Source organism: Opisthocomus hoazin, chromosome 4 (assembly GCF_030867145.1).
Source record: "Opisthocomus hoazin isolate bOpiHoa1 chromosome 4, bOpiHoa1.hap1, whole genome shotgun sequence".
In the NCBI taxonomy this organism is placed as follows: domain Eukaryota; kingdom Metazoa; phylum Chordata; class Aves; order Opisthocomiformes; family Opisthocomidae; genus Opisthocomus; species Opisthocomus hoazin.
In genome coordinates this window covers 43814305-43836813 of record NC_134417.1, presented here as the reverse complement: position 1 = coordinate 43836813, position 22509 = coordinate 43814305, and the positions used below count along the sequence as shown (strand labels likewise).

Below are 22509 nucleotides of genomic sequence, written 5' to 3'. Positions count from 1 at the left end.
TCCTGCTCTCCAGCACCCCGTTTCATTTAATGTCCATGAGAGTGTTCAAACTTTCCATCTTCCTACTAACAACACAAGTTTTCTTTACCAAAAGGTTTAATGTTCCAGTGATTACTTGTTAGATGATGGGGTTTTCTCTTTTAGGCTAATTATTCATCCAGCAGTGCTTGCAGGAGACTAGAAAATGGTCATTTTTTTGTTCGTATATTTGCATTTTGGCCCAGTACAGAGGTAAAAAGATGACAGACACACAGTAGATGAGTCTAACTTTCAATGTGGTCTTTGCCCAGATCTAGCTAACCTCCACAGAATCAACACCTTCAAATTCACAGGGCAATGGGGGACAGAATTCAAGAGGTACATGTGGTTCATCCTCGTGCCCAAGGCAAGATCCAGAAACTGATGGCATTCAGATAGAGCCTTGAATACCCTGTCCCTAAAACCTGTAACACAATTTCCCCAGCAACCTCTTCCCTCAGCAGATTCCTTCTATCAGCCCACAAACATCTGTACATTTTTCCCCATTAACCAACACTGAGGTTTAGGAAAAAGGTTTCTGACAAATTAATACAGAGTAACATATTTAACAAGATTAGTATCTTGTTTCTTCAGAAAAAAAGTGGAAGCATTTTCTCTGCAAAAAGCACTTAAGATTCAACATTTTCAGCAACTATTCTCAATGTGACTAAATTGTACAGACAGGAGTCCATGTTCAAGAGAACATCCCTTCCCCACACTGTATGGCTAGTCAGGTGAGAAAACATTACTCCTACAAGTCAGGTTTAAAAGCTGAGACTCTTCATACACAAGATATCAGAGATTAAATATTGATTTTACAATATAGCTATTCATTATCACTAAGCACACTCACTCTTTTTAGCTAAACTATAGCTGTTAATTTGATTAGTCATAATCCATGATGAAGACCAAATTACCACAAAAAAGCCTGCAATAAGTTTTACAACGTCTCTACAACATCATACTGGTTCCTTTAAATACTTATTCACAGGTCATGACAATTTGGCACAGTGTATGCGGGCTGTACTTCAGCTACATCTCCCATGGCCTGTCCAATACTGCAAATGTTAGCTGGAAACATTTCATTCTATACAAATTTCTCTAATATTCCCTAAAATGAGGCTTTTCCTTTTTGCACCTTTCCATAAGCATAATCTCTCACACTTCTTCATGCCCAATTCACCAGCATTTCCTCTCAGTTGAAAATGCCTTTGTAAATATACTTTGAAAAAGGCAAAACTCGCATCTGAAATTGCCTTCATTAAAACACTTGGCACAAAATTCAAAAAATGACAGTTTTGTGAATGAGGTCCTGCATTTGCCAAATAAGTTTTTGAGAAGTGCCATCCATGTTTTCCCTACGACATCTATATGGCATTCAAATAACAAGGACAATCATAGTGGGTTCCCATTAGAGTCACAAGCAAGATGCACAGAACTGATTTTAGAGGCACTGCTCTTTGGACGTACCCTGGCATTTTTTCCTCAATTACGCAGAAAAAATTTGGACCCAGACCTGCAACTTAAACAGCCGAATGTTCTTTATTTCTAATGCCAGATTCTTTTCACAGCCCTGATTTCTCTCTTGTAAAGCATAAACTCGATCCTACCCTCTTGTCAACTGCAATCACTTTCTCTGCTTATAGGTGGAGCAGGGACCAACGCTGAGTCAGCAGAACCTATGCACTAACTTTGCACCAGGACCCTGTGCTGTTAGAGCAGGGAGTTTTTGGTAAATCACAGAAACTAAACGCTGTTGCACTGCACATGAAGTGGGATGTTGTATCTTTGCTGAGATATCTACTTCCTTGTCTAATCCCAAACACAGCATTATTTGACAGTAAGCAGCACACTCAGATCAATGTTTCTTTAAATTATTGACAAGTAACAGTATCTAAATGCATTTGAAAGTGCATCCTTACTGACTCTGCAGCAAAAACAACCATTAGCTCTCTGGCTTCCATGCAGAATTCATCCAGGTCACTATTTTTTGATAAGCAACTTATCCTGACCTGCAAAGACCACTAAGGAATGTCTGTTTAATTAAACACTGCTGTTGAGAAAGGGCTACAGAGTAACAACAAAGCATCTAATACACAGACGAAGTTACTGACAACTCTAAATCCTTACAGCCTGCACGAGTTAGGAAATGGGTTTCTTGGCATCTTGGAATATTATGTAACAAAATTGGTGATGATCTGTAAATAAAGATGCCTCGCTCAATCTTGTTAATGAACCCTTACTTCGAGGAAACAGCTGTACAGCCCTAGATATGTTTCAACCTTGTTTCATAAGCCAAAGCAGTAGTAAAATAACATATTAAGTTTCAACTATGATTCTGATGAATCATTCGTTGCACTCAAAAATAAGTTTAGACATTCGAGTGCTAAACTTATGACAACCCAGCAGAGCCTTGCACTGGAGAAGTGTGCAGCTGTATTACTGTGGGAATGACAACAAGCACCCTTCTCAGAGGAGTAAATTGCTCTAAGACCTTTTATCACAGGAAGAGAATACGTGTATCGGGACAGCCCATAAAGAAGCGCTAGGCATTCTCCTTAGCACAGTGTGGCCTTACTCTCAAGCCTCACAGGCAGAAGCAGGGATATGAAGCGGTATGTTACAGCCCCCTTCACTGATCCCTTGAGGAGTTAATGAGCATGCACGGAAACCAGAATGGTGCCTACCTGCTAAAAAAAAAAAAAAAAAAAAAATCAGAGCAATGGACAGGAATGCTCCTTGTGCTCTCCCCACACTGCTTGTAGTGAAGGGCAGGCATGCTAACCTTATGAAATCACTTTGAGAAACAAGGTACTGATCAGACGTTCATCTGCTGGAACTCTGAAGCTTGTGGAGATCGGACCAATTTCCCATTCCTTCCTCACTAGAAAAACAACTTTAAAATGACTTTGGAGGCGAGGAAAGGAGGGAAGACAGACAAAGTTTTTTGGCTGGTTTTTGTTTGTTTTAAGGTATTTGATACAAGCCTGCCACAGGAAGGAGGAACAAGAATGGATAGGCGGAATCAACAGATCGCTACCCAAATGTCTGACCCAGAAACCAGTTTGACAGGTAAGAGAATTTGTTTCTTAAGAAGCCTCTTCACGAGTCTAGTCATGCTGCAATGGGCTATGATGCAAAAGGAGAAGAAAGAAGAAAGCAGGAAAAAGCAACTCTCAATTTAAAATGTTTCATCACCTTCTACACAAGGCTCTATTCTAGTCCCTTACCAATTCCTTGGCTAAAAGAAAATTGGAACAACCACAGTGGAGAGGCCTCTCCAGTGAGCGCACACGTCTCATTTTCTTCTGCAAATAAAGCACTGCTGGAGATTTGATCATGAATCACTGCAGCTTGTCTTTACCACAACTGAAAACACGATTGCATAAATAAAAACAGCAAAGCTGATATTCACTAGCCCAGCTATGAAAGACACAACATCAGGCAAGACCTGGTGGTGTTTCTTCCTTTGGGTGACAGTCAAATCTCAACACTTTCCCTGTGCTGTTCCAGTGACCCCATATAACTATATTGCGTGATTAACATGTTATGATTATGCCCATGTGATACCAGAAGGTCATTTCTCCTTGTAATATGTTTTCCCAGATAATTAAGAGCAGTGGTTTAAACAAAAGAGAACCATGTCGCCTGCAATGAAACATTTTTCATCCCTGCCCAATGTAAGTTTCTAAGTTTTATCACTAGATACCACCACACAAATAGCTGATTCAGCATTCACTATGGTGACGGAAACTTTTGTTATCCAATGGTTATAAGGAAGATGGCTGAAGTTGCTTAGGCCATGGCCTCCTAAAGTAAAACAGCTGCTGACAGCTAAAGCACCTGCTCTGTTGGCAGCTGATCAGCACTAGGCCCTTTCTATGCCTGTCCCCTTTCCCACCATTCTAACTTTTCTCCCTTTGTGGGCATTCTGAATGTTAAATTCAGTATCAGAACAGCCATCTTTTAAACAGTCCACATGGCTAAAACATAACAGGTTGGGAACATCTACCACAATAAGATGATCCATCAGTCTTTTTCTGTAAAATGATGCTTTCACGTATTTAAAATACCCTGACTTCTCAGCATTCCTGACCTGAAACAAAGGGACAAGCATGTTTAAATACAGTGGTAACTGTAAAAACAAAACCAAAGCGGGAACTGATTTTGCCCACAGTGGAGGAGAATAAACAGTGGAACATTTAGACAGTCTGGAAGACCAGATACACAGGCAGTAAATGGAAACAAATAAAAGGAAGCAATCTGTTTCACACATCTGTTTATGTGAAGAGGCCTATCTCACAAACACACGTTTGGCCTTGAAAGCTCATGTAAGCTCTCCTCTGCCATTTCTTTAAAAAAATCAAAAAAACCCAACAAGCTACAGATATGATGAAGACATTGTATACAACAAAACATTAAGAGTTCAACCCTCAAAACATTCCAATTTTCCCTATTGCTGACATTCTGCAACTGCATGAAGTCCGAAATTCAAGAAAATAAATATGTCCATGAGAAAACTAACCATTAGTGTGTCCAGTCAACTTGCTCAAAAAGCCAGGTATGATTATCAGCGTCCTAGTAGCCCAGCAACAGACTACAGAGCTTCCGTGGCACAGGTGATGCACACAAGGCTGTAATACCACAGCCTAGTCCTAAGAACACATGCCAAGCAACTCAAACCAATCATCTTCCTAATTATGCCAGATTTGCCTGGCTTGCCTACTTCAACTGATTCACAGAAAACCAAGCCCACCTACTTACAAGTCTGTTACATTTTTAGCCTCAGTGACTCTGGATGATTACACTAACATTGGAGTAAATAAAAACATAACACTACTGCCAAAGAATAGAACCAACACATAATCAAAATAGAAAGATTATGGGTGAACAAGCAACAAAGAACAGTAAATATTATTAATCTGATATCAGGCTGAGAGCCATAGGAAAAAAAGAAATCGAACCAGTATCAAGCAGTAAGGCATAATAAATCAACCATACTAATCACTAACTATATATATATGGTTATCTTATTTATCTTACTATTTTTAGTCAACTAATATTTCACAAAATATACAAGAGCAGCCTGTCTGATAACACTAGCACAAAGTTAGGAGAAAGATTTAAATTACAGAACCACTGCTAAAAAGTCTCACTGACTTCAGAGAGATTCAAAACAGCTTTGGAGCGGAAAATGCAGGTGATCAGTATGGCTTTTCTCCACAGATTACAGAATCACAGAATCACAGAATAGTAGGGGTTGGAAGGGACCTCTGTGGGTCATCTAGTCCAACCCCCCTGCCGAAGCAGGGTCACCTACAGTAGGCTGCACAGGATCTTGTCCAGGCGGGTCTTGAATATCTCCAGAGAAGGAGACTCCACAACCTCCCTGGGCAGCCTGTTCCAGGGCTCCGTCACCCTCAGAGGGAAGAAGTTCTTCCTCATGTTCAGACGGAACTTCCTGTGCCCCAGTTTGTGCCCGTTGCCCCTTGTCCTGTCACTGGGCACCACTGAAAAGAGCTTGGCCCCATCCTCCTGACACCCACCCTTCAGATATTTGTAAGCATTTATAAGGTCCCCTCGCAGCCTTCTCTTCTTCAGGCTGAACAAGCCCAGTTCCCTCAACCTCTCCTCGTAGGGGAGATGCTCCAGTCCCCTCACCATCCTTGTAGCCCTCCGCTGGACTCTCTCCAGTAGCCCTTCATCCTTCTTGAACTGGGGAGCCCAGAACTGGACACAGTACTCCAGATGAGGCCTCACCAGGGCAGTGTAGAGGGGAAGGAGAACCTCCCTCGTCCTACTGGCCACACTCTTCTTGATGCACCCCAGGATCCCATTGGCTTTCTTGGCAGCCAGGGCACACTGCTGGCTCATGGTTAACCTGTCGTCCACCAGCACACCCAGGTCCCTCTCCGCAGAGCTGCTCTCCAGCAGGTCCACCCCAAGCCTGTACTGGTGCATGAGGTTGTTCCTCCCCAGGTGCAGGACCCTGCACTTGCCTTTGTTGAACCTCATCAGGTTCCTCTCTGCCCAGCTTTCCAGCCTATCCAGGTCACGCTGAATGGCAGCACAGCCTTCTGGTGTATCTAACACACCTCCCAGTTTGGTGTCATCAGCAAACTTGCTGAGGGTACATTCTAACTCTTCATCCAGGTCGTTGATGAAGAAGTTAAACAAGACTGGGCTCAGTACTGACCCCTGAGGGACACCACTTGTCACCAGCCTCCAACTAGACTCAGCGCCGCTGATGACAACCCTCTGAGTTCTGCCATTCAGCCAGTTCTCTATCCACTTCACCGACCACTCATCCAGCCCACACTTCCTCAGCTTCCCTAGGAGGATATCATGGGAGACTGTGTCGAAAGCCTTGCTGAAGTCAAGGTAGATAACATCCACGGCTCTCCCTTCGTCTACCCAGCCAGTCATGTCATCGTAGAAAGCTATCAGATTGGTCAGGCATGATTTCCCCTTGGTGAATCCATGCTGACTACTGCTGATAACCTTCTTTTCTTCCACTTGCTTCATGATGGCCTCCAGGATAAGCTGCTCCATCACCTTTCCCAGGATGGAGGTGAGGCTGACCGGCCTGTAGTTCCCTGGGTCCTCCTTCTTGCCCTTTTTGAAGATTGGAGTGACATTGGCCTTTCTCCAGTCCTCGGGCACCTCTCCTGTCCTCCAGGATCTCTCAAAGATGATGGAGAGTGGCTCAGCAATGACATCCGCCAGCTCCCTCAGCACTCGTGGGTGCATTCCATCGGGGCCCATGGATTTGTGGACATCCAGATCACTTAAGCGATCCCTCACACAGTCCTCCTCGACCAAGGGAAAGTCGTCCTCTTTGTAGGCTTCTTCTCTTACCTCCGGGGCCTGGGATTCCTGAGGGCCAGTCTTAGCACTGAAGACTGAAGCAAAGAAGGCATTCATTAGCTCTGCCTTCTCCGCATCCTCTGTCACCAGGACACCCGCCTCATTCAGCAGCGGCCCCACGTTGTCCCTAGCCTTCCTTTTGCTGCTGATGTAGTTGAAGAAGCCCTTCTTGTTGTTTTTGACATCCCTTGCCAGCTTCAATTCCAGGTGAGCCTTGGCCTTCCTCGTCGCATCCCTGCATGCTCTCACTACGTTTCTGTACTCTTCCCAAGTGGCCTGTCCCTCTTTCCACATTCCATGGACCTTTCTCTTCTGTCTGATCTCTGCTAGAAGCTCCTTGTTTAACCATGCAGGTCTCCTGCCTCCTTTGCTAAATTTCTTTCTCAGGGGGATGCATTGCTCCTGTGCATGGAAGAAGTGTTGTTTAAAGAGCGACCAGCACTCTTGGACCCCCCTGCCTTCGAGAGCCCTGGCCCACGGGATTCCTCCCTTGAAGATTTGCTCCTTGAAGAGGGCAAAGTCAGCCCTCCTGAGGTCCAGGGTTTTGATCCTGCTTATCGCCCTGCTTCCTCCACGCAGGATCCTGAACTCGACCATTTCATGGTCACTGCAGCCGAGTCTACCTCCAACCTTCACATCCTCCACCAGTCCCTCCTTGTTTGTTAACAGGAGGTCCAGCAGCGCGCCTTTCCTTGTTGGTTCCTACACCACTTGCATCAGAAAGTTATCATCGATGATGACATTCATAATGTCATTTTGTTTACAGAATACAGAAAAATAAATCAACACCTAATAACTGCAATATTGTAAAAGACGTTGGTATGTTAGTTCTAAAACAGTTGCCATTTTACTTTACTACCTTTAAAACATTTACTAGGAGTGAAGATAAGCTTCATTTCTTGTAGTATGTTACTTCACTCTTCAGCTTCTGCTAGCAAAGCAAAACTGAAGCCATCAACCACTTACAGTTTTCTTAGTTTTCACTGTTCTCCTGATATAGTGGAAATACGTTATATATTCCCTTCAGTAGGGAATACTTGCAAATGTATTTTACTTCAGCAGCAAAATGGTAAAACACAAACACCAGCAAAAAGTTTGTCTATTCAGGCTTTGCAATCAATTCTCTGTGGGCAAGCCACAAATCCTTCCCCATCATCCTCTCACTGTTGGATCTAGTTGTAGAGAACAGGCAAGATGTCCCAGCTCTTGCTAACTGTGGTATGCTTGCTATACTAAGATACGACGAGTCACAGAAAGCCAGAGAAAGGCCCGCACTCACCCTCCTTGAACTGTTTCTAGAATCTCTTGGCTTTGTTGTGCAAGGCTACCAAAAATAATCAGTACAACCCACGGCAAAACAAACAGACCATAAAAAAAAAATCTGCATGCCATCCTCATCCAGTCTTTCCTCCCTGCGGCAAGCTTGCACTACCATCCCAAACAAGAACTGGCACAGCATGCCAAAATGGAATTAGGACTATGCCGCAAGCCGCCTTCCTTGTTCCTAATGTTCCAAGTAGTTTCAGAAAATAGTAACAGAAAACTGACACAGACAGGATTCCTCTCAGTTCCAATCGCACATAATATATACGCCTAGTTTTGTGTTCATTTCAGTCATTTTCCTGCTCTGTTGACTTCAGCTTGATACTAAATGACAGACGGTATCTGTGATAACTAGTAGTACAGTAAGAGAACGTGCATTTGCCAACTATAGACAGAGACTTCAGACTATTCGAGAAAGTAATGATGTGTTTGAAGAAAGTAATACAAAAATCAAACATCATAATTCAAGGAAATATTGTTGTAACTAGTGAAAAACACTGCATCTACCAATTCAGGTCTCTGTCAGTAGTCCCCTTGTCACATACCAAAGTCGCTAGGCTAAGAAAGTTACCTTGCAACAAGTTCCATTTGTTTTTTACTAGGTTGCTTCTGCTTGCAATCACTTTGCATACAGACTAATGAAAACAAAGTTAACTTCTCAGCACAATGAAGAACATGTCCCATTGATTGTTTTGGGGGAAAGAGATGGGTTGATCTTTTTCACCTTCAGATGTTTGCATACAGACAAAGTTTCTGAATAAAAGAAAAGGAACTGACTACAGCAAGCAAAAAAATTATTTTAATACAAACTTCTGTTTATGTTAAAGTCAACTGCTACTTAGTCTCTACCCAGGCAACACACAGACAATTTAGAGACCACTGTTGTTGTTTAGGCCATGACAGACTAAACACAAACAATGAATTACTACTCAATTATTGAATTCATGTGGACAAGTTTGGATGTTTACTGCCTCTGTGACAGGAATGATTATTCATGCACAGAACACCACAAAAAAGCTGTGTTCTCTGGTTTCCCCCAAATCCAGTTTGTAATAACCCAAAGCAACCAAAATTTTTAACCGTGTTTTTATTCCTACCTCAGCCTTTCTTCTTCTTTCTTACGCAGGCTGAAATCTCGCTGAACCACCTGAAGCACATGCTCTGCTTCTTCATCAGTCAAGCCAGAAAGATCCAGTTTTCTCCCCATTATATACTCTGTCCTGGATATGAATGACTATGAGGAATATCTGAAATCAGAAACAGAAAAAAAATGCAAAATAAATTGAAAGCACTGGTATTTTTCCCCAAGCGTGCTGAAATCACAGGCACATCTGCCAGACAAAAAGAAAGCTGCTGCCACAAACATCTGAGAAGAAAAACATAGAATTATTTCGATTGGAAAAGACCTTTCGGATCATCAAGTCCAACCACTAACCTAACACGGCCAAGGCCACCACTAAACCATGTCACTCAGCACCACATCTCCAGTTCTTATAAACCCCTCCAGGGATGGTGACTCAACCACTTCCCTGGGCAGCCTGTTGCAATGCTTGACAACGCTTCCACTGAAGAAAGTTTTCCTAATATCCAGTGTAAACCTCCTCTGGCACAACTTGAATAATTAATTTCTGAATTATTTTTCAAGTTCCATGCACTGAAAGTAATCACCTCCAGTTTAGAAAGAAATGCAAAAGATAAATTGAGATACTAAATAATATTGAGGGAAGACATCAGTGTTGCCCTCAACAAGAAACATATTTAATTCAGATGAAAGCAGGTTTAGACATTTCTTAAGATTTTATGCCATGAGTTTGCAAAACTGATGCAAAACGCAATCTCTGTGACTTTGTATGAACAGAGAACATACTCTCCTGCAACTCTCAAAAATATTTCGTACTACCAACTAAGAAACCAGGAATCATTTTAAAACACTGTAAAAAAAAAAAAAAAAGTAAGAATATACATTTCAAATGCATTTCCCAGAGTGACTAGAAATATTTAGATGTCACTACCACCACTATATCATTATTTCCCCTTTCTGACAATGGCAATGGAGGAGAAAAGCAGTAGTCAATGTTATGTGTGAATTGAAGGCACTATAAAGTTTGAACTAGAGCCTGCTCTATTTATTTTGTTAATGAATTATCACCTATTTGTTCTAATTTATTTTCTCATGACTTTTATTAATTTAGTTGATTTCTAGGAAATTCAGTTCTTAGTAGTAACTTCTGTAATTTGATTTATGTAATTATTTGGGCAATCATAACGGTGTCCCTCTCCACATTAAGTTATGGTTTCAGAAACATCACACAGTTTATGCAGTTGTTATGAGCTCCTAACAATGTATGTAATAATTACAAACACATAAAAAGTTCTCATATTATACTGAAGAGGCAACTATTACTGCCTCTTTGTCCACAATGAGTCAAGTAAATGAGGCTATGTAAAACACGTAAGTTGGTTCTATCTCAAAAAACCACCTCTAAGCATCACTGCTATGGCATACAATTAAGTGCTCCAATTAGCATAGGAAGTAGAAGCGGGGGGAGGGGGCAAAATTCACCTTTATTTTCTAAACATAACAATTTATTTGCTACTTAGATGGTGATGGGAGATGTGGTTGGTTAGTTTTTATTTAGGTTTTTTTGGGGTTTTTTAATACATTTGCCTTCCTCCAATCATCTGGTTACAGTTCTTCAAACAAGAAAAAAAACAATGCACATGAAATGAGGGCATTGCTTATTTTTTTCTATTTTGGTTAGGCTATCAATGAAGTTTAGCATACACTCTCCATTCAACGAAACAACACTTCAACAAAAACAAGCAGACTGGATAGAAGCTTGTGAAATCAAGATGACAAGATCCCTCCAGTGAGACACCATACAGCTACAAAGGTTGCAACGGAACAGTATGCTCTGGTTTGACTCTTCAGGTCTACTAAGGAAACTGAACAGCAACATCAACAATGAGTTAATGAAGGCTATAAGGATGTATTTCTAAATAAAATTACCCTGATTTTTGTAAAAAAAAGCACCACAGAAACAAAAGACTATATTTAGTCTTCACTGATCCCACTTGCAAGGCCAAGAATGTATGTTAAAAATAAAGGTTGGCTAAAATATAGTGAGGATCTACTGGCAAGATTTTCTTCCACCATCCTCAATCCACACACATAAATCTACTCAAAATTCAAAATCTTCACCAGCATGTTAAGACATTCCCCTGTCGCTTCATCCACAGTCCTTGTACCAAAGCCTCGCTGGTCACTGGCAAGCACAAGAAAGGGCAAGATAGGGCTTACCGAGGTTACGCTTACATGTTCCAGCTCAGAGACAGAACAAGCAGCGCCCTGGGACATGTTCTTCCCTTCAGGCTTTGGGATACCTGCTCAGCTCTTCCCGTGCAAAGCACTTCAGTGCAGAAGCCTCTTTGACTTTCTAAAAGCACGGAAGGGCTTCAGTACAGGAAAGCCACATCCATAGGGAAGTAAGCAGGACTTTTCCAATTAACTTTTTTCACACCCATACACTTTACGGCAGAAACACAGGATATAAACTACACGGAAATAAAACTATTTTCAGCAATTGCTAGAGCCAGCAGACACACCTCCATGGTTGGGCTACAGTTGTCTGAGGCAAGACAATGAAGGTACCAGGAGATCAAAGATGCCATTCCAGTTGTTCCTGAGCATCAAGTTAACAGCTGTTATTAATACTGTCATAATAAGTTCTCCCTTCAGAACTTTAAAGTTTTTCCAAAAACTTTGTCAAAATTAGGGTTTTTTTCACACATACAAACTGTGGTCCATCAGCAAAGAAAATTATCCCTTTGATTCAGCCGCCACTGCCAGCTGTGAGTATATATTAGAAGGGGGAAATTTACCCCTAAATTTGAGGCTAAGCAGGCAGCCCCACTACCTCTGATTTTTCTGGGATTGGCAAAGACTTAATTTCAAGTATACATATACTTTAAAACCACCAGTGACTTCAACTTTTGATTTTCATGCGGTTTACTTACCTGTAAGACTCTCAGTCTGCATTCCAATACTACATTAACCTCTAAAGAACTCATGTGTTTTTTCCCAGGAAATAATTTTTCTTCACATTACTAAATCACCTCTGATCTGGGAGTATCACAGCGGTTTATAAATATTTATAAACAATGCTCAAACGTCTTTTTTCAGTCCATCCGGATTATGCATTTTGGAAATACACAACGGCAAATCCTCTGGAGGAAGTGTAACAAGTTACATTTTAAAACAAATGACAACAAAATAGTTTCTCAGCCTAAAATAACGTCTGGTCTCAACTGAAATAGCTTACACGAGGCTGTTTTGATGTTTGCCTTCATGAGTAATACTTCTTTGCTAAATCTCAAACTGAATACAAAATTTAAGCTTTCAGAGACATTACAAGGAATAACATCGTTCCCTAGAAAACTTTTGCTCAACAAATTAACACACTGTAACAGGAAAGCCTAGGCTTACAATACATTATTAGGTATTGTTTGAGTAATACTATAATCTTAATACTTCTTACAGTTTGTTTTAAAATCTAATTAAAACTTCCACAGCAAAAACATTCCTTCAATTTAACCCCTAAAAAAACCTCCACCGAATAAAAACAAACAGAAAACACCAAAATAACCACAAAACCCCCACAGAACAATGAGCAGACAAAATGTTTTTCAAGAACCGCAAGCAATGCTTCTGAATTTTAAAATGGACAGAGCATCAACACATGAAATGAGGGCAAGTAGTACATTTCCTAGTCACTCATATGATAACTAAGCTGTTTGGACTTGCAGTCTCAGCAGAAGATTAGAATTGTAGGAGGGTGGGGAGAAAGCCCACAAACTTTTTTTTAAGTACCAAGTAACATTTAAAACAGATTCAGTAGCTGACAAAGAGACACATTGTAAGGTTAATTATGCAAGTGGTCACACTGAGTATTGTACAACACAGACATCTTAGTTTTATGTTGTAGCAAAGAAATTGGCACTAGCAAGGCTGCATCTGAACTGCTGCGTCCAGTTTGGGCTCCTCAGTTCAAGAAAGATGTGGACTTATTAGAGCAAGTCCAGCTCAAGGCCATAAGGATGATTAACGGACTGGAGCACCTTCCTCAAGAGGAGATGCTGGGAGCACTACAACTGCTCAGCCTGGAGAAGAGAAGGGTCGGCTAGGGGAGCTATACAGTGTGTGTCTGGAAGAGATCCATCCAATACCCTGGCACTGAAAGCAAGAATATCCTACAGTTCCTTCAATTTCTGAGCAAAATTTTAATCAAGATTTCACCTGCTTCCAACAACACAGTATCACTTTTGCTTTAAAACGCTGATCCTGTGCATTAATGAAATGTGATACTTGAGGAGCCGATATCACAAATTCCTACTATTTGCTATTCCAGCTACTTGCAATTGAAATCTTTCATATATTTTCCCTCAGACGCTCTCTTTAGAGTCACTAAACTAAACACCAGAGCTCTTCTACTCTGCTCTGTTATTCTACCACTTCTAGTATTTTCCAGGTTAAAAAAAAAAAAAAAAAATCAAGAAGAAAAAACTGCTAGTAATTATATCTTTGATTCTGTCACCAGCCAACTCATCTTTGCTTCCTTCAGCAGTCTGTCAGGACCTAAATAATATTGCTCAATCTGTCTTGTCATTATAGTTTGGCATTTGACCAACTTTTGCAGAAGGAAATTCTTAAGAATTCTTCTTAAGAAATTCTTTTTATGATCTTATTGGTGAACACTTTGCCCCTTTAAATTGCACAAGACTGTCATCTTCTTAAGCCAAAAAGGAAGACATGTGCTTTGTCCAGAACAGAGCTCCTTCACCACACCTCATATTTTAAAAAGGGTTTCGTTTAGTGAGCATCTGAAAGAAGCAATCACTTCACCAGCACAAGGTCATTACACTAAATTTTTGTAATGTAAATGTCACAAAATATATATAAATCTCATATATAAATTATATGATGTCACATACTTTATTTGCTGACAAAAAAAAGGTCTGAGTGTTGAAAGTGTAAAGGGGATTCCTGTGTTTTGAATTATGTCACACTTGAACAAAACAGACTTTTGGCTAAAGACAACATTTGAAGAATATTACTGTTCAAAGTCATTGCTACTACAGCTAGCACATCATTAATTCTAAAATGAGGCATAATTAACATCAGGCACAAATTTCTTAATCTTTTATAAACTCCAAGAAAGTCTAGAAGCTGCAGTAAACAACACTGTGGATATTCGTCCGTTTTCACTGGAAATAAACTAATGTGCCAAAATAACAAGAGGGAAAATACACTCACTGGAAATACAAAGCCACCTCTTTGGGTGAAAAAATCAAGCATAGCCAAACCAACTTCAACATGAGGACTTGTAACTTGTGTGCCACATGCTAAATGAGATGCAAGACAAAGATCTCAAAAAGGATGTTATTCTTTGTACCCACACCCATTTTAGGTGAGATTTACTGCACGTATTTCCTGGTCTATAACCAAAGCAGCCAATTATCTTCCTTTCAGCCTTGTACTAATGTTATGTGAGATTTGTTTAGAAAACCAAACAGCTTACACGTTCCTGAGCAAAGTTAGGTTTGTTTCACTGGGGGGCGTGAGGGGGTGAACCAGCAGTTTTTTAAAAGAAGGATGAAGTTCATTCAGTTCCTTCTGTTAGAAATGTTCCTTATTCATGGAAGTTATTACAATAACCGTGTGTACTTCTTGTCTAGAAGAGTTCTGGGATATAGCATAATGGGGGAAATTGTAAATCTCACAGGTTAAAGGTTAGTATTCTATAGTTTTAAATTTTATTCTATTTCAGAAATAAATAGGAGTTTCACAGTCTTCTTGCTTCTATATTTTACATTATTTTAAGTACGGAATATGAAATAGGAGAAGTAGAAAAGGTCCAAAGTCATGTTTTATTTAAAAAAGAATGGCATCTCTCACCCAAGGATGGCACTCCATCAGAGGTAGAACACAGCACATCAAACTGTTTCTAAAAAATAGAAGCTATTTAAATAAAATAGCCAAAAAAGTTATTTTTACAGAAAGACTAAAGATTACACTGGAGGACTTAACTTCTGTCATCTACCTTTGACAGGTTAAAAAAAAAAAGGTCATATTAGAAAGAGAACCTTAATAATAAATCATGACCATTTTATACCTAATGCATCAGGCCTACAACTGATACATAAGTATAAATCCCAGGGGGAATTCAAAATGTGATATAAAAAACAAATTAATTGACCAGAATAATCTTTCCACTGTTAACAGTGAACTCCTAGAGGAAAGGCTTATCCAGAATTTGGCCCTGCAGCTGCTAAAGACCATAGGTCATCTGGCATATACTGTCAGCATGTATTTTACTGCCATTGGCTTTCTAGGTACTGTATACTCTCCTTTTACTCCAGTCTCATCTTCCATTGCTTCTGCTGAATTTAGGCAAATCATGTTCAGCTCTATTTTCTCTATTTAGTAGCAACCGTCTTATGGAAGAATGCGTAGTTGAGATGATGGGTCTGACAGTATTCTGACTGTGTGAGACTGACTGTTACTCTTCCCGAAACGAGGAAGACAGCTTGGAGTAAAAGACAAAATTAGAGCAGCAATGCGCTGACGCGCAACTGTATCTTGGATGATTGGCCTCTTTTCCGTGTGCCTTCAGTCTCAAGCATGAAATGCAGCTCATTACTGTAACGGGCTGTCAACCAGCTCCAAGGTGAATCATCACACGCCAGGCAGAAAGCCAGAATGTGCACTTAGGGCATGCAACTGATCCTGAAGAGCCCAACAACCAGCAATTCGCATGTCTGTAAGCATGAGACTGCAACGGCTTCCCTTTGGATGCCCGACTTGCAAAGCGGGCCTCAGAGCTTACTGCTATGTACCCAGGCTCCCTGCACAGAGAGAACAGCAGTTGCTGAACAGAGTTATGTCCCTGCTTCCACCTTCCCACCAAAACCCAAACCAGAACACACCTGGCAAATCAGTCTTCACACTGTACTTTCTAAGCTCGAGCCAGCATGAAGAAAACACTGTATAAAAAGCTCATTTGTATTCCCACCTCTTTCCTCAGCATCAGCTGAAGAGTGAGGACTGCAAAAATACATTCACCCGTGTTGCACTACACATGCCATAGCCTTCTCCCGAGACAGCTGTCAGTCTCAGCATTTCACAATCAATGGCCCTGAAATAAGTTACACAGATTGAAGGGAGATGAAAGAAACAGCAAATCCTTCTACGTTCCCGCAATCAATGGCAGTTTCCATGTCATTTTAAGAGGCAGACAGAGAAGGGAGCACTCACTTTATCTGTGTAACAACCTAATACACGCACCCAGAAAAAAGGCTCAGGTTCAATGCAATGTTGAGCCTGGGAAGGCTCAAATATTTATCTGCCTCCTTGTGGAAGGGCACATAGGAGAACACAACTCAGGATATCCCATGCAGATCCCTATTTCAGATGCCAACATCCCGTTTTCTTGTATGGCCTAAAGAAACTGAGTGATGCAGCATGTTCACTACCATACGAGCTGTGGAGCAGCATGTGACAAGCATGTGTTTCAAAGCAGAATGCCTTCCCCAGTACCACAGCAGTCACTATTTGTGAGAACAGCTATAGAGGAGCATCCTACAGATAAAACTCAGCAAACTAACCAAGAAAACACATGTCCACCAAGAAAACTCTTGCAGGTTCAAGATGCCAAAGCATCGCTACTGCGTAATGTCATGGTAAGGCTTCTCATTTGAGTTAGTCAGACTTTTAATCTGGGTAGGAAAACAATGAGAGGGAAGGTGAAGCTTTTGTAAAACCTCAAACAGCTCTGGAAGCACTCCACATTTTACACCTGCATAGAAATTTAATTTTGCATTTCAATAATACAGGCAAAAGGACTATGATAAGAATCTTATCATAACTCGAAAGCCATATTGTGATCAACCCATGCAAACTACAAAAGTAAACAGTTAAGTGGATTGCTTGACTGCTACTAAAACATCCGTAATATAAAATCTAACCAATATGCAAACACAACACAGGCATACTTAAAATATCCTACACAACAAAATGGATTTTTCCCCCACAACATATGCTGCACTAATTGATATCCTGCATTCCTCTTAGTAAATATCACTCATCAGCATATCTTTAAGTTTGATCCAAGAACTAACCTTTGACTAAGAGAATCTTTCTGTAGGACCAAGATGCAGAAATTCTATTTTTAGAGGTAAGAAAATGCTTCCAATAGCAGTTGCCACAATGAGGCAGTATTTTCTAGTGCTGCCAGATGTGAAAACAAATTTAATACAGTAAATCACTGCTAATTCAAACCACTGACAGGAAACCCCACTGCACATTACTGAATTTTACAGATTAGCAAGTAAATGAACAAAATGAAAAACAAAAATAATTTCATAAGACCGTGCCTTCTGCATTCACTCTGACACCTGCAAAGTGCTTCTAACTGATTTATGCTAGAACAAGCAAGAATCATAAGAGACACAATAATAGTGACATCTGTAAAGCCACATGTCCCATTTCACTGAGACTTAGTGACGAGCTGTAGTTGGTTGACACACAACTTATTCCCCACGCATGGAAAAAAGGAATTCTGAGTTGTTTGGATAAGTATTTGTTAAGTGACATAAAACAAGAGTCAAATAGAGCCAGAGCAGCAGAAATCAAGCCAGAGCTGCAGAAAGCCTCTGAAAACCAAACTAGGAGCTGGGTTAATCTGTCAGGTGAGGGAGTTAATGGATTAGTTTGTTGACACTGGGACATACTCTACACTGCACTCAGAAGAGGCTCTGCTTTGGACCCAAGCTTTGCTACGTTTTTTTATATTGACACTGCACAACATGGAGATAATCTGAGTCCTGGCCAACAAGAACCTGAAGTACTGGATCCCAAGTTTATACAAACAAGGAACATATACATTCAAGCACAAGACACAGTCAGGCACTTCTCTGGAGTTTAAAGGCCAGCTTCACTGTCAGGTTTTGACTGCTAGTTCACTCATGTCTGGATCCAAACTGGAGCAGCCTCACATCTCCTTTAGTTTAAACTAGGGAACCAAACCAGTTCATCCTCTTCCAGGTTTAGACAATAATCCAGCCAGCACAGACACCTTTCTGAGTCCCACAGAAACTCTTACATGATCAACTTAATCAAGTTAAGCCATCATCTTTAGGAACTAGCTAGGACTCCTCTGCACCTTCTTAACTTTTATTTTTTCCCAAAAGCAGTTCCCTTCAGCCAGACCCCACTAACTTCCCCCAGTTTTTAGGTTTCCAGTATCCATTACAATAGCCCTCTGGACATTGATACAACATTGACACCAACTTGTCTCCCCAGCTGAAAGCACAATCTTAGGTATTCTTCACCCATCACAACTACATAGATTACATATTTCCATGGAGGAGGTGCAGTTCATTTAATCATGTGTAGAACCTGAGTCCACAGTATCTCACCCATTGATTCCCCTCTTTTAGGCCTGCAATACTACCTTGGAGCACAAATCTGAAGCCCCGTCATTAAACATTAGAAGTGTGGGGGGTGGAATAATCAGGCTGATCTTTCTCCAGTGGTGAACCATTGTCTTCTCATTTGGGACTCCACCCGTGACTTCTGTGCTTGCAGCGATTAACATATGGACAATTTTTGGCACTGCCTTTTACATCAAGCCCAACTGAGACCCAGCAGATTATACCTTTTAGAATCCTCCCCAAAGCTCTTCAAACTGTTTTTAAAGCCTGGTATTGCTCCAGTTCATACAATATGGTTTAACCTAAGTCCAGCACACAGTCTGTCAAACAAACGTTAATGACAGTTAAATGCAAGCATTGCAATAACTTCCAGAATGGTACACCAAGCACTCCTGGGGATGATCACTGAGGAGCAGTTTAACTCAATTAGTTTCTCTTAAGCAAAAAAAAAGGCATCAACCTCTTGTAGAATTAATAATGGTTAGAAAAATAGGTACATTCTGCAAGCTGAGGTATTTCAGGACAGTGTTAACTGAATCTCTGTCAACAGCACTTAAATCGGATATTGGACATCCATGCCATTAACGACAATGGCACAAACCAGCACTTCTCTATTTGGATTGCCCTGTGACACAACATCCTGTTCATACAGCCCAAAAGGGACAGAAGAAAACCACATTAAAATGACCTTCTGTATCACAAGCAATGCCTAATAAGCAAATAAGCTCTTCTCATATTAGTTTCAGAGGAGATAAAACTCCTCGTCACAAGAGCAGAACAGAAAATTTATTCCTCAAGTTGTAAACATGTTTTGCTATCTTTCCCTTCCAGAAGGAAAACAAGAGATTATGCACTGTCTTCCTCCAAGAACAGAAAGTTGGTTTCATTCTGCATGGAGGCAGGTGGAGGATGTTGGAGAAGGGATTGTTTTGCTATTAAAAAAGCCCAAATATTTTAGGCTGTTGCCTGGTTTCAAGACTCATTAAAGCCAGTTGGAATGCCATGGACTTCAATAGCCTTTGAATGAGGCTCTAGACTTCAGATTGCTATCACAAGAAGAGACTACATCTCATTTTATACAGTAAATTACCTCAACACCCTTTAAATAGACTTGATCCAGAAACTATGACTGCATTAAGTCACTTATCTGTTTATTCTTCTCCATCAATAAGCAGCATACGCTGCAAGGAAGAGTCCAGAAAAAGAACATTTTTTGCAACTGCTGTACATCAGAACTTGAGCTTGGGTTTTCAGCAGTAGGACAGGCTAGAGCTCCCTTCCCGCCTGCCAGCCAGCAACAGCACCACTCAGGAAGGCTACTTCATTGATTACCATGAGTCAACTTGAGACAACGCCATCTCATCTTCAAGATTAATCTCCATGGTAGTTAGCTACTCCACTTCGACACGTGATATTTTACTTGGAGGTGCACTTTACCTTGAAGAATGCAAAATAAGTTTCCTATGGTAATGCTTTATTTCTTAAAACAACCAGTAGATAGCGATAACTGCAATAGCCTGAATACCAGACACCAGTATTAGTTTTTCTTTTATGATCATCAGTTGATCAACAGGTAAATGAAACATATAAGTAATAGGAAGTAACAAGAGGTCTTGTTTCCTTTACCCAGCTCAGGGACTAATGGGTCGCTAAAAATTTGCAAGATACAGGTTTTTGTTAGTATAACATTTCTTTTTTTTAAAAAAAAAAAAATGCTCTGCTGTTGAAATTTAATGCATATTGGCCTGAAAATTTAGTGTGCTCCTATTCCGAGAATAACATCCATAAGATCTAAAAATTTGTCATTATTGCAATAATGCTGATATTAGCTTTTGACCGGTCAAGCCACTATGGTCCTTATACTGTTTATCTACCCTAAAGCTGCTAGGCGATTCATTAAACTGCTTTCCACTATAGTGTGCTTTATTTCTTTATCTTCAGGACATAGTATGTCAAGCATGATGTTTATTTTCTGAAAATGCAGTTTTAAAAAAATGCAACATGGCATCTTCCTGTAAGATTGTTAAAAAAAAAAAAAAAAAAAGAGGGTAAGAGGGTAAGGCATTTCAACTGAAAATTAAACAGCAAGCAGGTCATAATCACTAGTCTTTACCATACAAATGACAGATCATACTAGTGTGCCAGCCACATATATAAAGAACCTCAGTCTTCCTCTTGGGTTTCTGTAAATTCTCATAAAGTTTGGAGAGAGGCATCTTTGCCCAATATCACAAAGAGATACATAAAACTAGACCATGGCTTGAAAGCTTATGGAATTACACCGTATTCAGCCCTTCTTCAAAATTTCCTATTTATGCTCTAGATAAAGGCCAAGTTTCTTCGGTAACTGGAGCAACAGTATGGTGCTCCATACTGAAATATAGCAGCTATCTTCCTCTTGCCTTAAGTGCAATAAGCTTCTTCTGAAAGTAAGCTGCTATAAGTCTCTGAATATAAGAAACTTGGGGCTGGTTTATTTTCTGGCTGTCAGTGGTTCACAGGTAAGCCAGCAGCCTTTATTATCTCTAAGAATCTATCTAGTAAATAACCTACCTGGATCCAAAATGAAGGCGAATAAAGCATTCCACAGGAAGGCTGGATTAGTCCGCTCAGACAAATTAATGGGTTTCTCAAAGAGAAAAATTGTCCCTATGGTTTTCATGGAACTATATTCAACTAGTTTCTTTCAACTTGTCCAGCTTTCCAAGGGGAAGTTAAGGTGGTTTACACTGCCAAACAGCAGTTTCCAGTCCAATAACAATAGAGCATATTAATGTTGGCAGCAATACAAAGGAGTCACATTTTCATACAGATGTACTGTTTATGAACAATATTGCATTTGGTATATACAGCTTTTCTTCAGCATCACTTCTGCATAGGTTGAGGGATTTTATTTTTCTTTGTTTAAGTACAAGTTCTTGAAGTGTTCTGTTTAATGCAACTATTAAGTGAGACAGGTAAAGTCCCACTGCGCTCATACACTGGGGTACACCCCACATAATCCAGAAGCCTGGTTTAGCAATCAATTGTAGCGCACTCAGCTGTACTCGTCAGGTGAGGGTGGAAGCAAGAAACCAACTCCAGAAAACAAACAAATATTTTAGCTTAGCTTTCTTCATCTTGTATCACTCCTAGACAGAACTGGTTCAGATGAAGACAATCTGTTAAAAAGCATTAACTTGTCTGAAAGGACAATATTGTGTCACTTCCACCAGCAGCAGGTCCAAGATGCAAGTGCTGTCACAGGGGACAGTGCTCTTCAAGTATCTCTCATCCAGGTGGGGGCTGCTGGAGTGGAATTGACTTCTGGGAGTTCTCGCTGGCAATTAATGTATCACAGCTGCTGAGAATGATACTCTCCCGTTTGTAATTGCTATATGCATTGTGCTAAGCTACCTGACAAATTCCACAGGAAGGCTACAGAATCACCAAGCACCTTTTTGGATGCTTAGGCACAATGCATCAGTAAACATGCTGTGATACAAGCTGGTACCTGAATAACGATGGGTAAGGCAGTGGCCTGAGGGATTATGTACAAGATACAGCACCTTCTGCTTTTTACACAGCTCCGTACACTTTCTCACACTAGAATGAAGTAGCAAACGTTACTGCTTGATGCTTAAATGCGGAGACAGGCTCAGTGGTCTCAATCTAGTTTACAGGGAACCGCTTTCTACTAAGCGACTATAAAAACCTGTCCAGCTTGGTGACAGGTCCCTCAAAGTCAGAAAATGTCTGGTAATGAGAGAGCTAAACTAACTTTCCCCGTTTTCTCTCTCTAGCCTTCCAGAAAAGGGTTATCAGAGGAAC

At 40.6% G+C, this 22509-nt stretch overlaps 1 protein-coding gene across 3 annotated transcripts in view; it reads right to left on the bottom strand.

Moving 5' to 3' along the window:
• Positions 1-22509, bottom strand: part of MYRIP (myosin VIIA and Rab interacting protein) — a 232531-nt gene that overhangs the window by 208360 nt on the left and 1662 nt on the right. For all 3 annotated transcript variants that reach the window (XM_075418805.1, XM_075418806.1, XM_075418804.1), the window contains exon 2: positions 9306-9455. In XM_075418805.1, coding sequence (XP_075274920.1) covers positions 9306-9415 — 110 coding nt within the window. In that variant the 5' untranslated portion in view covers positions 9416-9455. The remainder of the gene's footprint in view (positions 1-9305; positions 9456-22509) is intronic.